The 15,062-nt window shown below is 39.8% G+C and overlaps 1 protein-coding gene across 3 annotated transcripts in view; it reads right to left on the minus strand.

The window, feature by feature from the left end:
• Oxsr1 (oxidative stress responsive kinase 1) overlaps window positions 1-15,062 on the minus strand; it is a 101,171-nt gene that overhangs the window by 10,907 nt on the left and 75,202 nt on the right. For all 3 annotated transcript variants that reach the window (XM_052723996.1, XM_052723988.1, XM_052724003.1), the window contains exons 9-12: window positions 13,597-13,645; window positions 12,770-12,835; window positions 4,763-4,885; window positions 1,663-1,698 (exon numbers count right to left, since the gene is read on the minus strand). In XM_052723996.1, coding sequence (XP_052579956.1) covers window positions 1,663-1,698; window positions 4,763-4,885; window positions 12,770-12,835; window positions 13,597-13,645 — 274 coding nt within the window. The remainder of the gene's footprint in view (window positions 1-1,662; window positions 1,699-4,762; window positions 4,886-12,769; window positions 12,836-13,596; window positions 13,646-15,062) is intronic.

Consider the following 15,062-nt stretch of genomic DNA (forward strand, 5'->3'; position numbering starts at 1 on the left):
TCTCCACAGTCACGTCTACCTCAGCAGCAGGAGCTATCAAGCACGGTATCACTATCACACAAGGAATGCAGTTCATAGTGACAGGGTTAAAAATAAGGAAGCGCAGAGTGGCCCTTCCTTCTGCTAACTTTTTAAGAGGGTGAGGTGAAGGGCAGGGTCTCATGTATTCCAGACTAGCTTTAGACACATTATGTGGCCAAGGATGATCTTGAACTATTTTGTTTGTTTTGTTTTTATTTATTTATTTATTTGCTATTTTCAAGATAGAGTTTCTCTGTGTAACAGTCCTGGATGTCCTGGAACTTGCTCTATAGACCAGGCTGGCCTCAAACTCACAGAGACTCACCTGCCTCTGCCTCCCAAGTGTTGGGGTTAAAGGCATGAGCCCAGCTGATCTTGAATTTCTAATCCTCCTACCTGTCAAGAGCTGGAATTACAGGCATATGCATCCACAGTTAGTTTTGTGTAATACTGGGGATGGGACCCAAGGCTTCAGGTATGCTAGGGAAGCATTCTACCAACAAAGCCATATCCTCAGCCCCCTTCTAACTTCCCACTGGCCAAAAGAATGGACAGGGACTGACATAATTTCAGGCCTTGGAAGAAGAGCAATTCCATTGTACACAGAGAGTGAGGGACAGGAACAGACAGTAGTTGTCATGTACTGTTAGACACTAGTCTGTTGGTAGTTAATATGAACTTGAGTCATGTACTTGGTAGTGCATGTAATCTGCATACTATGTGCACAAATTAAGAGCAAATATATGCTTTTAAATCACATACCGTACTCAAAATAGAAGGTGCTACCAGGAGGAAGACTATACAACAGAATAGACCCATGAAAGCACTTCTCTCAGATAGTAAAAATAAGAAAAGTCCACTTTAGAGGATGCTGTTTGACGGAATTGCCTATCACACTGGTACAAATAAGTACAAAAAAAAAACAAAAAAAAAACAAGGATTTATGCTGTGGGATGTTCTGTATGGCAAATGTGTTGCTAATTAGTCAATAAATAAAACACTGATTGGCCATTGGCTAGGCAGGAAGTGTAGGCGGGACAAGGAGGAGAATAAAGCTGGGAAGTGGAAGGCTGAGTCAGAGAGACACTGCCAGCTGCCACGATGACAAACAGCATGTGAAGATGCCGGTAAGCCACGAGCCACGTGGCAAGGTATAGATTTATAGAAATGGATTAATTTAAGCTATAAGAACAGTTAGCAAGAAGCCTGCCACGGCCACACAGTTTGTAACCAATATAAGTCTCTGTGTTTACTTGGTCGGGTCTGAGTGGCTGTGGGACTGGCAGGTGAGAGAGATTTATCCTGACTGTAGGCCAGGCAGGAAAACTCAAGCTACAGATTTACTTGCTTTAAAAAAAAAAATCAAATGCAAGGACAAGATGACAAGTTCCTAGACAGATTAAGGCAAAACAACTACTTTCCACTTCAAGCAGCTCAAGCCTAAAAAACAGTTCAGCAAGCAAGGAACAGTCTGAGCTTTAAGACAACTTCAGATCTGGCTGGTATAATACCTCATTAACATTCAATCACACACAGTGATACAGAGAGACAAAGACAGACAGACTAAATGAACTTAACATTAAAGCCAAAATACAAAATAAAATGTCTATTTAAGAAGGACTTGATAATCTTGTTACTCACCTCAGAATTTGATAGTGAATCTTTCACTCGGGGAGACTGAAAGACACAGGAAAACACACTTGTTAGCTCAAAACTTAAGATTATTTGTAGTCAGTTTCAAGTAGCAAATTCCAAGACACTGCAAATCATACTGATTACATTCCATTCTGAGCCATAAATTAACTCATCTAACTTTTCTGAAAAAAAAAAAGAAACAACTACAGTTGTTGTTCAAGTAGCCCACAATGAACATATCAATATACTTATCGTATTACAAGTTAACAGTTTCAGCCAGGCATGGTAGCTCACGCATATAATCCCAGCACTCAGGAGGCAGAGGCAGGTGCATCTCTGTGAGTTCAAGGCCAGTTTGTCGATAAATTGAGTTCCAGGCCAGCCAGGGCTACACAGTTGAGACACAGCCCCCACACACCCACCCCAGCACTGGTCTCAAACAAAAGAGAATACACAGAGCAAAACAAAAAGAAAACATAACAAAATCAGTTTTATAAGCAAACAGCCATTCTGTGTGAATTCTCAGGTAGTAAAGGTCATACTCAAAAGCCAAATTTCTCTCCATTAATCATAAACATATGAGTAATGTTTATTTAATGATTGTTAATAAACATAATCAAACGTATTATATACCTAAGATCATAGGCCAAATCTAAGTCTTTAAGCTAGTTATTTGACATATTTTCAAAGTTCCATTATAGACGTTCTTGCACATCCATGCTTACAGCTGTGTTATCCAGCTACATGTCCACTAAACAGAAAATTGGATAAAATAAATGTGGTAAGTATACAATGGAATTTTATTCATGAAGAAAATCAAAAGCATGGCATTTGTAGGAAAACGAGTGAAACTGGAAACCACTGTGAAACCAGACACCCCTGGAAAGACAAATACATCCTATGTGGTGCCTAGATTTCATCTTTCATTTGTGTTTGCATGGTCAGTGAGTCTAGAAAGAGAATCGGAAGAGTTGAAGATATCTTAAGGGGGAGTGGGGAGAAAATAATGGAATGTATGTGACATGAAAATTGAACAGGGGATATTAGAAAGGAGGGAGGAGAGCAGTAGCACTCGAGCTGGAAACAAGAAAGGGGAATGGAGGAAAGACAAGAGTGTGATCAAAGCAGGAAGGACAAAGTGTAAACAGAAATGCCATAATGAAGCTCACTACTGTGTATCTTAAATTAATTTAAAAAATTCTCAAAATAAATAAATATAATAAAACTAAAACTAAACCTATCATATATCCCAGATATACCACACCTGTGTATACGCATGATGGCATTTAGACCAGAGTACATAGAGATAAGACTCAGACAAATGTTATATCATCACATTTTCTGTTATATGACGAATCTAGGTTGAAAGGGGGAAGGGAAGTAGAGGGAGAGAGAACTAGAAAAGTGACATACACACTACAGCACCCAAGCCAAGTAAGCAGATCAAGAGAAATGGAATGGGGGACACGAGAACAGAGGATGCGGGAGGATAACAGTAGGGAAGATAAGAACAAAACAGAATGCTGTATACATATGAAAGTATCACAACGAAACCTATCACCTTACAAATTAACTAATTGTTCTAACTACAAAATCACAAAATTATTGGTAAGCAATAAGTAAAATTCACCTTGTCTAACACCTAATGAAGCAGGAAAGCCCTCCTAATGCCAGTGTGAACAGACACTGAAGTAAACAGAACCGGCATGGACCTCAGAGTTACCAAAGAGACATTATAAATGGTGTCTTATGACTATACTACCTATATTTTAAAAACTAAGTAGCAACATGAAAAAAAACTAACAAATAAGAAAGGAAACAAACAACACAGACAGTGATGTGGAGACATGAAAAACAAAGGAATAAACTTCTACATTATTGTAGTACTTGACATGAGACAGACTGCACACAGGATGTGCAGCAGATCAGAGAAAGAAATGGTGAGCAAATGTCTTCGTTAGGGTTTCTATTACAGTTCTAAAGGTTTAGTCCATTATCTTCACAGTGGTATGCAGGTAGAGATGGTACTGGAGAAGGAGCGTAGAGTTCTACACCTTGATCCACAGACAGCAGAAGCAACTGTCCCAGTGGGCAGGGCTTAAGCATCTATGAGACCTCAAAGCCTGCCTCCACAGTGTCACATTTCCTAATAGTGCTGCTCTCTATGGCCATGTATTCAAACACATGAGTGTGTGGGGCCATACCTATTCAAACTACCACAGTCAACTCCAAGGACAGCACAGAAACTATCCACAATTAAGCAAAATAAATGTTTACCATTTGTATCTTTTGCAGGACTTTTCTAAGTTTGATGCTTAATAAATATTTGCCAATTTTCATTGGCAAGGCCTTAAAAAAACTTACTTATACAAAAGAATTAGACTTAAAAACCTACCAGGTAAGTAAAAATTCAATGATGAACATCAAGAGTCCTAAGGGGACTAGGCATGGTGGTGCACACCTTTAACCCCAGCATTTGGGAGGCAGAGGCAGGAGAATCTCTATGCGTTCAAGGCCTTCTCTTTATAGAGAGCTCCAGGACAGCCACACCTACAGAGAAATCTCGTCTCAAAAAAAGTAACAAAAAGAGTCCTAAGAACTCCCATGAGAGTAGATCCCACTAGGCAATGATATAAACATAACCATTATTAAACTCACCAAAAAAAAAAAGGGTACTGAGCAGGCAAGCTATATATAATTTAGGGTAAGAATGATGAAGCAAAGGAAAAGGAAGACCCTAAGGCACACACACAAACACGGCAACATAAGATATCCAATATATACCAATTAAAGAAGTCCACTGTTCCTCTCCATGTAAGGGGTAACATGCTTCCAGGACATGGTTTTATGTTACAAGGTCTTCTAGTTCACAATTCTTCTGCAGTGTCTAGCCATTAGTACAATCCAGTTATTCTCCATATCAAGACAGTTTCCACCTCTAAACATGGGTCATTTTCATATGTCCTAAATGTCATCACATTCAGAGAGCATGCCCGTCTAGTTTGCTACATAGTACCCAGGAAACCGTCAGTAGTTCTTGTCTTCTTTCTCTTCCAGCTCACAGACAACTCTAGCTCAAGAGTCTATCCAGTTCACTAACACTTACCCTGAGTTGTGAGATGGCTGCTCTCCCTTCCTCACTTTCCTCATCAAATTCATCATCACTCCACTCCCAGCCTCCGTCCTCTGTCTTATGGAGACGGCCGCTGGAGCCCGGTACTCTCCGAACCTGAGCAAAAGGAAGGCGTGAGAATTATGGTATTTTGTATACACTGAACAGGAACCTCAATTCTTTTTCCACCTAAATAAAACAGTAACTAGATCATTATTATCCTGGTAAGTGTGCCATACAAATTCGCACCCTCTATCCCTCAATCTGCTCTATCTAGTTGGTACTTTAACCACAAGCCTCTTTTACTCTTAACCCCAATAATAGTTTTTATGTTAAAGCATAGGGGGAAAAAATCTAACATGTAATGTCCCAAGACATTTAAAGGAGAAGAAAGGAGGTTTCACATATACCATACACAAACCCAAGGTAAAGAATCCACTGTTTTTCAACTTCTTTTTTCCTCTTTTGGGTCAGGGTCTCACTGTGTAGCTCTGGCTGGTCTGGAACTTGCATTATAGATCAGGCTGGCCTTGAACCGACACTGATCAGCCTGCCTGTCTCCTCAGTGTTGGGATTAAAGGTGTGCACCACCATATCCAGCTTCAACTTTTTTTTTTTTTTTTTTAATTTTCGAGACAGGGTTTCTCTGTGTAGCCCTGGCTGTCCTAGAACTTGCTTTGTAGACCAAGCTAGCCTCAAACTCACAGAGATCCACCTGCCTCTGCCTCCAAGTACTGGGATTAAAGACCACCACCTGGCCAGTTTCAACTTTTTAATCCAAAATTATAAATTATATTCACAGAGCAGAGGTTCAAGAGTTCAGGAAAACCAGCAATCTCTTAACCTTCACACGCTAAGCAAGGGATGTAGCTCAGCGGTCAGACACTGCTCTAGGACGCAAGAACCTGGGATCAGTGCTCGGTACTGGGGAGGCGCTAATGGACACTGTGGACCAGACAAAGTGGCATATTCCCAGTGCTTAGGTGGACCAGGCATTCAAAGCTACCTTTGGCAATATGGTAAGTTAAGAGGTCAGCCTGGGCTACATGAGATCCTGACTCAAAAAAACAAGTTTTATATCTTCTTCCTAATATTAGCCTCCTTTGCAAGTTTATACTCATCTCTAATAGGTGTTTTTTGTCCCCTGCCCCTTCCTTTTTTTGATCTATTTTAGGAGTTGTCAATGTATGGAATTTTTCACAATGGAAGATGAAAATTTCACTATAATCAGTGTTGTACTCTTTCCTTAAGGTACACTGTCTTCTTAGTAATCTCCCTACATTCAGAAACAGTAAGGATTCCCCCTCTGCCATCTTCTTAAAGAAGCCTTAACAGAGCCAAAGGATACTTCCTGGATCAGATGACTTCCAGTCTTGTGTACTTCCTCCAGTATTGGCATGGTACATTTATTAACACTAACTATTTTTTCAAATTTTATTTTTTTAATATGTATGAGCATTTTCCTATATGTATATCTGTGTGCCACTTGTATGCCTGCTGCCCACTGAGGCCAGAAGGTGGTCTTGGATTCCTCTGGAACTGGGATTTACAGACAGTCATGAGCTATCATGTGGGTGCTGGGAATCAAATTACATCTTTTCAAAGAGCAGACAGTACTCTTGACCACTGAGCCATCTCCACAGCCCCTAAAGCCAGACATTTTCCACTTACTTCAATTCAAACTCGATTCATGACATGGTTAGGAAAAGGGTCCAACCAGAGAACCTGAGCTAGAACTGACCTGAAAAACCTCCACGTACTAGTTTTCATGGTACAGAAGGCGCCAAGCAAGCTTCTACAGGAGGGAAACCACCCAGAGTCCTATCCAGCTATAACACCTAGGAAGCACAACCACCACCACCAACATGGCCCGACAACCCGAAGGGGACATGCAGCACCGACTTCCACACCTGGGTGGTAAACAGCAGCTCTCTAACTGGACTTAAGGTCTGCTCAGAAAGAGGGAAACTATGCCTGGTACTAGAAACCCAAGGCTAATGTAGTCATGGATCTTGGAGGAGAACCTACAATTGTCACTTTTACTACAATCCCCAACTACATTCTAAATATTTTCTTATACCCATAAATAAGTGTAGCTTTCATCTCCACCAAGGAAACTTCCCTTTGCAAAGATGGAGAGCACTACAGCAAACCAGTTCAAAATGTAGCTGTGGAGTCCAGTCCCAACTGATACATCTACAACACAGCTCCTGCACCTAAGGCTAAAGCGACATCTCAGAAGAGGGAACAAGAAAACGTAAGAGTCAAAAAAAATCAGAGAATTTCCTGTGAGGTTGTGTCTTCTAGAAATGTCAGAGAAGTTACAACCATGAAATCTCACCAAGATATTTACTAGACGTGAAGAAGGACAACATGCACACATGCTAACATGGACAAGGGAAAGCCCACAAGGCCTCAAGCCTAGACAAAGAACTACAAGCAACTGAGAGATGTTGAGACGAGGAGAAACAGTCTTCCCCAGGGAAGAGCACACTGATTAGTTACCCAATCCCAATGGTCAGCCCTACAAACATGAAATACAGTTAACATTAGAGGGACTGACAGGTGTACGTATATATTTAGGGAAAAATATATTATACACATATGCACGTACAGACACACAAAGCTCACAACAATTTAAGAAAAAGAAGCCATGGATTTGGGAGGGGTGTACATGTGAGGGGTTGGACAGAGGAAAGAGAAAGGGGAAAAGAAGTAATTATAATCTCAAAACCAAAACATTGTAAGAATAAAAAGAAAAAGATCTGAGCTAGAAATCACTTTATTTCATGATTGGAGCCCTGCTCACTGGTCTGTCTTACAGAGGTACTGTACTGCTGAGGTGACATTGCTCTGCTCTCTGGAAGACAAGACACAATGGTCTGGAAGACTATGTGCTCAATCGGCGAGTGCTAGAGTTGCGGTGTGTATCACCACAGCGGGTTTCCTCAATCTTTCTGCCTTGGTTATCCTGGCTTCACAGTAATGTGTTTATCTATTTGTAGATATAATTACTGATTTCACTGTGCCCAGTACTCAGGTTCCTCCCATCTGGAAGCTTCTGACCACCACTTGATACTTTGCTGTGGTGATATTTTGTTTGTGCTGAAATGTGATATTTGTATGTTAATAAATAAAAGTTTGCCTGGAGATCAGAGGTCATAGCCAGCCATAAACAGAAATCAGGTGGCGGTAGCACACGTCCTTAATCCAATCACATGGCAGGCAGAGTCTCTGTGTGTTTAAGGACACAGCCAAAGACGAGGAAGTGAGGTGGCTGGGTTAAGAGCCAATGAGAAGGCAGAACAGCAAGGCAATAAAGGCACAGGTTAGACAAGAAGAGGCTCTGTTGGGAAGCTATGGCAACATGGTGAGGTTAGTTGGTGGCTTGATTTCTACAGCTTTCACCCCTGTATTTGGCTCTGTGTTTCTTATTTAATAAGACAGTTTAGAAATTCATCTACAATTGGCACCTATGTGGCAATAATTCTTTAAAAAACCATTGGTGGCCTTATAGGCCAGGGATTACAGGCCCCCAGACCTGGCCAGAGCTACAAGTGATTCGGATTACATGCAGCCTGTAATTCTACTTTTCGGAAACTCTTCAGTGTTGACCCCTTTATCAAGTGGTCCTCTATTTGGACCTTTCTTGTTACCTCTTTCTGGTGGACCCTCCTTTCAGAAACGCATCCATATCTTTATCCTACAAAGTTTGTGCCCATTTTTTTTTTATTACTGTGTTTTCAACTTACCCCTATGGATGATGATCTTTTGAAAATATCAGCTTCACTGATATAATAGAAAAGTTCTATTGATATTTGTTTGTTTGTTTATTTGTCTATTTAGTTATGTAAGTATCACTACTTTCAAATTAAGAACATTGTGATCACCATCCTTCACGCACATCACAGGACCAGAGGTCACTGCCCATTTCTCTCCACTTTCCCCAGGCCTGGGGAATTAGCCTACTCCATGTCTCTCTGCATTCTTGAACATTTCCCACAGAATCAAATACTATGCATTATTTTGTAAGTGATTCATTTTAATAACATGTTTTAAAGGTTCATCATGTTACAGCATGGATCATTATAAATGCTCCCAGACTTCCAACTAGGATACATACATACATATACATATACATATATAAGTAAGCTGAAAATACATTTAATCCATCTACTCTAGCAAGCACCACAGCTTAGCAACAGTAAGCTCCAAGTAAGGTTCGCTGTGCGGCTGGCTAGGAGCTAGCAGCCTCTCCAAGGAGCATGGGATTGCATATTGCTGGCTCGGGAAATGTTTGTAGGTGGTGTTCATCTCCTTACCTTCCTACCATTCCCACTTCTTTCCTTCTAGCTTTTTAGATGAGGTCTCACTACATTGTTCAGTCTAGTCTCAAAACTCCTGAGCTCGATTTTTAATAAATTTTCTTAAGTTTTTTAAAACAAAACTCCTGAACTCAAGTGCCCAGACTGCCTCAACCTCTTGGTACTAAAGTTAGAGAAGAATGCACTACTAACCCTGGCATCAAAGCAAGGCTGCTACCAAATGTCTGTTATTTCTCACAAAATTATAAATTGAACTACTGTAAATGGATCAACATCTGTACTTTATTCTTTATTACCAAATAATATTTTGCTGTATGGACAAAACATGCTATACAACTGCTCATTGGCTCATGAACATTTCTACTTCGGGATTATTATGAATGCTGAACATTTCTTGAACAGGCTTTCAACACTCCTGTGTATGCATAGGACTGGAATTTTTAGGTTATATGATAGTTCTGTTTAGCCATTTCCAGAAGCATCAAATGATTTTCCAAAGTTGTTGCATCATTTTACATCCTAATCAGCAAGGTCTAAGGGCTACAGTTTCTACTTTCTTCACCAACAGTCACTGTCTTTTTATGATGGACATATAAAACTCCTTGTTAATTTAATTTGTATTTCTCTAGCTATAAATTAGAATGGGCATCTTTTTGTAAACTTACTGGCCACTTGTGCATATTCTTTGGAAAATTTTCCATTTCATCTTTTTGTTTGTTTGTTTGTTTGTTTTGAGACAGGGTTTCTCTGTGTAGCCCTGGCTGTCCTGGAACTCACTTTGTAGACCAGGCTAGCCTTCAACTCCCAGCGATCCACCTGCCTCTGCCTCCGAAGTGCTGGGATCAAAGGCATGCGCCACCACTGCCCTGCTCTATTCCATCTTTTACTCATATTAAAAATTGGGTTTGTTTGCTACTTACTGAGTTGTAGGAATTCTCAATCTTTTTATTAACATTTATTTATTTATTTGTTTGTTTGTTTAGAGAGAGAGAGGGGGAGAGTGTTTGTGTACTCACAGAGGTCGACACACTCCCTCACTCATACTCCTGTAAAAGCTGCTTCTCTTCTTCTACCGTGTAGGTTCTGGAAGTCATCTTTACCTGCTGAGCCATCTTACCAGCCCTGTCCTTTGGTTTAGATAGCATTCTTGCTCTTTCTGCAAAATAAACTTCTTAGACCCCAGTGTACAACATGGAATGAAGGGTAAGTAGAGTCTGTCTAACTTTCAACTAACCCTCCTGCTTTTAGCTCAACTTTCACTCTTATAATTTTTGTTTTGTTTTTGAAGTACTGTGGATTGAATTCAAGGCCTTACGAGAAGTGTTCTACCATTGAGCTATAGCTGTGAGTGTGAGTATGTGTGTGTATGCTTGTGGAATGTGTATGTGAGCTTATGAATACATGTATGTGTACATGAACATATAACAGCCCAAGGCCACCGTAAGGAGTTATTTTTCCTCAATTGTCCTTCGACTTCATGTTTTTAAGTTTATTTATCCTATTTTATGTATGTTTTGCTTGGATGTATGTACACCATGTGCATGCTATGGTGCCCAGGCTATGAGCCACCATGTGTACTGAGAATTGGACCCAAGACCTCTGCAAGAGCAACAAGTGCTCTTAACCACTGTTTCTCCCTCTCCAGCCCTCACCCTTATTTTATGAGATAGGGTCCTGCACAGAATCTCAAGTTCATCAATTTGGCTAGGCTGCTGTGCATCCAATGAGCTTCAGGGACCCATCTGCCTCCATCCTCTCACCCCCTAGGCTAGAGTTACAGGCATAATCTCTCATGTCTTTTCTTTATGTGGGTTATGGAGATGTGAACTCATGTACTCATGCATGTGCAACAGGTACTTTACCCATCGAGCCAGCTCCCCATTCCCACCCCCAAATTTAATTTTGAGACAGCCTCTCACAACATTGTCCAGGCTAGCCTCACTTACAATCCTTTTGTTTCGGTCTCCAAAATATTGTAAGTGTATGATTACAGATGTATGTTATAAAACCCAGCTTGTGGGGTTTTTTTGAGGTTCACCGATCTTAAAGAAATCACACTGCAGACACTAAACAATTTCAATTAGGATTTACTACAATTACAAGCACAGAGATTTTAAATTGCATCAAATTACTTGTGAATGTTTACTGTGTACAAAGAACTGACCTAGGCCTACTAAGACAATGTGGAAAACATAAGCTTTTGTTCTAATAGTTGTCACATGTTAGATAGTGATACGTTCTTCAAAGCAAAGCAAAACATGAAGGAATAGAAAGTTGGAGTTCAGGTAGTCAAAGACAATTTTGAGGAAGTGCTATACTAATGACCTAAAGTGAGTGGGACAATGAACAGTGTTTCCTTCCCTGAGTGGCCAGCCATGGAAGGAACATTCCCATTCCCCAGACATTAGATTTCAGTCATCTGTGATAACCTGATTATACGCTGAACTCCTTGTGATTCTGATAAGCGACAGCAGTTGATAAACTCAAGGGGAAAGAATACAAGTAAAAATGGAAGGGAAACTTTCTAGAAGGGAAGTAGTGTCATTTTAATTCTAGGGAAGAAAAGACTAGCTTCTCATGAGCACTTTATGAAGAAGAAAATGGAGATCTTTTTGTTTTGCTTTTCAAAACAGGGCTTTTCTGTGTAGCCCTGGCTTTCCTGGAGCTCACTCTGTAGACAAGGCTGGTCTCGAACTCACAGAGATCTACTTGTCTCTGCCTCCCAGGAGCTGGGATTAATGGTGGACACCACCACTGCCCAGCAAAAATGGACATCTCTTAATAATCAGACTTGAGCATTTCTACTTGCAGAACGACAGAGCTCAGAAGTGAAGGCAAGCTAATGTGCTGTTAGTGATTGTTAGTAAGTATATAAACTTAGAAAACTTAAGATACCTTTGTTCTGTATTAAGCAAAACCTTCTGAATAAAGACCTTCATTTCAAGTCGTCAAATGTACAGACAGTAAGCTTCTACCAGAATGATCCCAACTTCCTAGGCAGGCCTTATACTATACCATATACCAGAATGACCCTAATTTCCAGACAAGTCTTCTACTATATCATATGGAACAGAGGACCCTGGTCTTCTCCCTCTAGTCCATCATCAACAGAAATCCATGGGACAACATTTCCTTCACACGTGCTAAGTCTCCTTTAAGGGGAGAAGAGTAAAGAAATGGGGGGAGGGGGGTTCTTTGTGGTGAAATGGCAAACATCAATTTTGCCCAAACTGGGACTTTAATGTATTCTTTATGTTCAAATTATGACCAAAGTTCTTAGAAACAACACACACCAAACAAGGTGCTTTGTTATAACATTGTCTAAAGTTAGGAGGTAATATGACTTATACCCCAAGCTGTAAGTGCTATGCAAAATCCCCATCTCTAGACAGCTGGAAACAGTTACTAGCAGACTCACTGACTCACCACCAACTGCCATCCAGCCCACCTTGTTATTCTAGGAGACAGCAGAGTAACACCTAAGCATACAGCTGACAGGTATTTGCTGACTGGGTATATAAAATGCTTTAAAATGGCTGAAAATAAATAATCCACATTTCTATCAACAGAATAGCACCCACTTTAAAAATGCAAAACAAACAACAAAAAACTCCCACAAATCTATTCTAAACAACCTAAGAAAACTGAATTAAACCCTGATGATACCCCCATTTACCTTCTTAGATCTTTCAGAAATGGTAGGTGCTCTCTGTAGTATTTTTTCTTGAAGAAATTCTTTATTCTAAAAAATAAAAGTCAGTTATCAGAACCTTTTATTGAACCGAACACTGACACAGAAGGGTCAATCACAATTAATATGTGATAAATAAACTGTTTTGTGAAGAGATGAGAAAAGCTTTTATCTTTTCACTCTGAAGGCTTTTACACAGCACTTCCATCATTTTTCAACTGGAGACAAATCTTTAGTGTGTACTAGTAATCATTTTCTATGAAAAGCTCCCTTTACTGTATGTCCTTTGTTGGCCCTGCATTTACAAATGGACTAATGCCTTGTGGTTGGGATATGGGGTATTTATTAGTTCAGAGAGCTCAGTTGTTCAGATTGCTTTACAATAGGAAAAAAAAAACTGTTCATGTGTAGGCAGATGTATGTCATATGTGTGTTAGGATAAGATTTCTCATTGAGACTTAAGGTCATGAATTAGCCTAGTCTTACTAGCCAAAGAGTTCTAGGGTCCATCTGTCTCCACTTACTCAATTCCAGGGGAATTATAAGCCAAGTCTCTATACCTCGATTTCTTTATGGGTTCTGGGAATCAAATTTAGGTCTTTATGCTATGTGGAAAGCATCTCACTCCAGCTCCCCAAAACAAGTTATCTTACTTACCAAAAACTGCATACATAATACCTTTAGTAATTATTTTATCTACCATCATTTCTTCAAATGTAACCATCTTAATCATGCTTAAGAAATGCAGCTTATAAACTCTGAACACAACTAGTACCATATGGATGCATACACTCAAAAGCTGGAATGCCCACCTTTGCTTTCTGGAAAAACTTGTGCCTCAATAGCTCTGCTGCTGTTGGTCTAAAAACAGAAAGGAGAATTTTTAGTTTTCAAGCACAATATGAATTTCCATCTTCAAAAATGAGAAACTATTTCCTGAACAGCAAACTAAAAACTCCTTAGCATATTTCACTTTATTTCCCCTGCTAAAAAACAAAAAGCAGGATAAACTTGGTATAGGACGCTGAGTAGAACAAAAATTCAAATAGAAATGTGCTAATGACAACTGCAGAATCTTTGAAAAATTCATTAGTAAAATACTGTTTCTAGAAGAAAATTCTTAGGGACTTCCAATGTTTGCTACTTAGCAATATCATTTTCAGGGAGTTAGACGATAACGTGTAAAAATGCATTTAAACTGGAAAAGAGAAATCAAACATTTTGATTCTTGCTATACAGCTGCCCAACAGGTTTCAATTTAAGGCAACAACAGATTCTTAGAGATTGCTCAATTTCCCTTTAAGGAAAAAAAATATTTAAAGTATATTTTCCAAATTTAACCCAAATTCAGTTGTGTTCAGTTATGCATGATCTTGTTTGGAGTAAATTCTTCATTATCAACTTATCAACTTTACAAGCTTTCATAAGAAGATCACTAAGAATAAAGAATTTACACTTCAAAGACCTCACCTAACATTACCACATAATTACCATGTAACGCTATTCAATGTTTGCTCAGAGTTGTCTACCCAAGTGCTAAGAACAGTGTTGGTTCTGTCTTGTTTCATCCCAATGATGAGGATGGAAGTTTGTACAGAACTTTTTTTTTTTTTTGGTTTTTCAAGACAGAGTTTCTCCGTGTAGCTTTGGAGCCTGTCCTGGAACTTACACTGTAGACCAGGCTGGCCTCGAACTCACAGAGATCCGCCTGCCTCTTCCTCCCGAGTGCTGGGATTAAAAGCATACGCCACCACCACCTGGCCCTACACTAGGCTTTATCTCACCAAATAAAGCATAATATTTGAGAGTGAGACTGAGGTATCAGTAGTGCTTAAACCTTCCCAGGTAGTTCCAAAGTAAATTTTAAGCTTAAGAACCAACGCTTCAGAAGATTAATGCAGATTAGGAACAAACGGCAAATGTTATGTCAACTGAAATTAAACAGTGGCACTCTTCATTTGGTAAAGATTTCAATGTTTAACGCTTTCTTTGCCAGGATAGCACCTTAGTACTCATTTCTTTCTTCTAGGTCCATTCCTTTTTCTCAGGTACAACTGTGGAAGAGTGAAATGAAAGGACGTGACTACAAAACTCAGTCACTACAAAAACAAAAACAAACCACCTTATTCCATGTTCACTCTTGAACTCTAGAACTTGACTAGCTGGAGAACTGGCAGTTACTCTCCCTCGTACGTACTACTTAACTAAGGTTTGGCCTCACTCACGTGACTAGAGGCAGCGGCCTGCAGTTCCTCAGCAGGGAATTACTGAGGCTGCA

The sequence above is a fragment of the Peromyscus californicus genome, unplaced genomic scaffold (assembly GCF_007827085.1).
Source record: "Peromyscus californicus insignis strain IS unplaced genomic scaffold, ASM782708v3 Scaffold_11__1_contigs__length_118956290, whole genome shotgun sequence".
Taxonomy (NCBI): domain Eukaryota; kingdom Metazoa; phylum Chordata; class Mammalia; order Rodentia; family Cricetidae; genus Peromyscus; species Peromyscus californicus.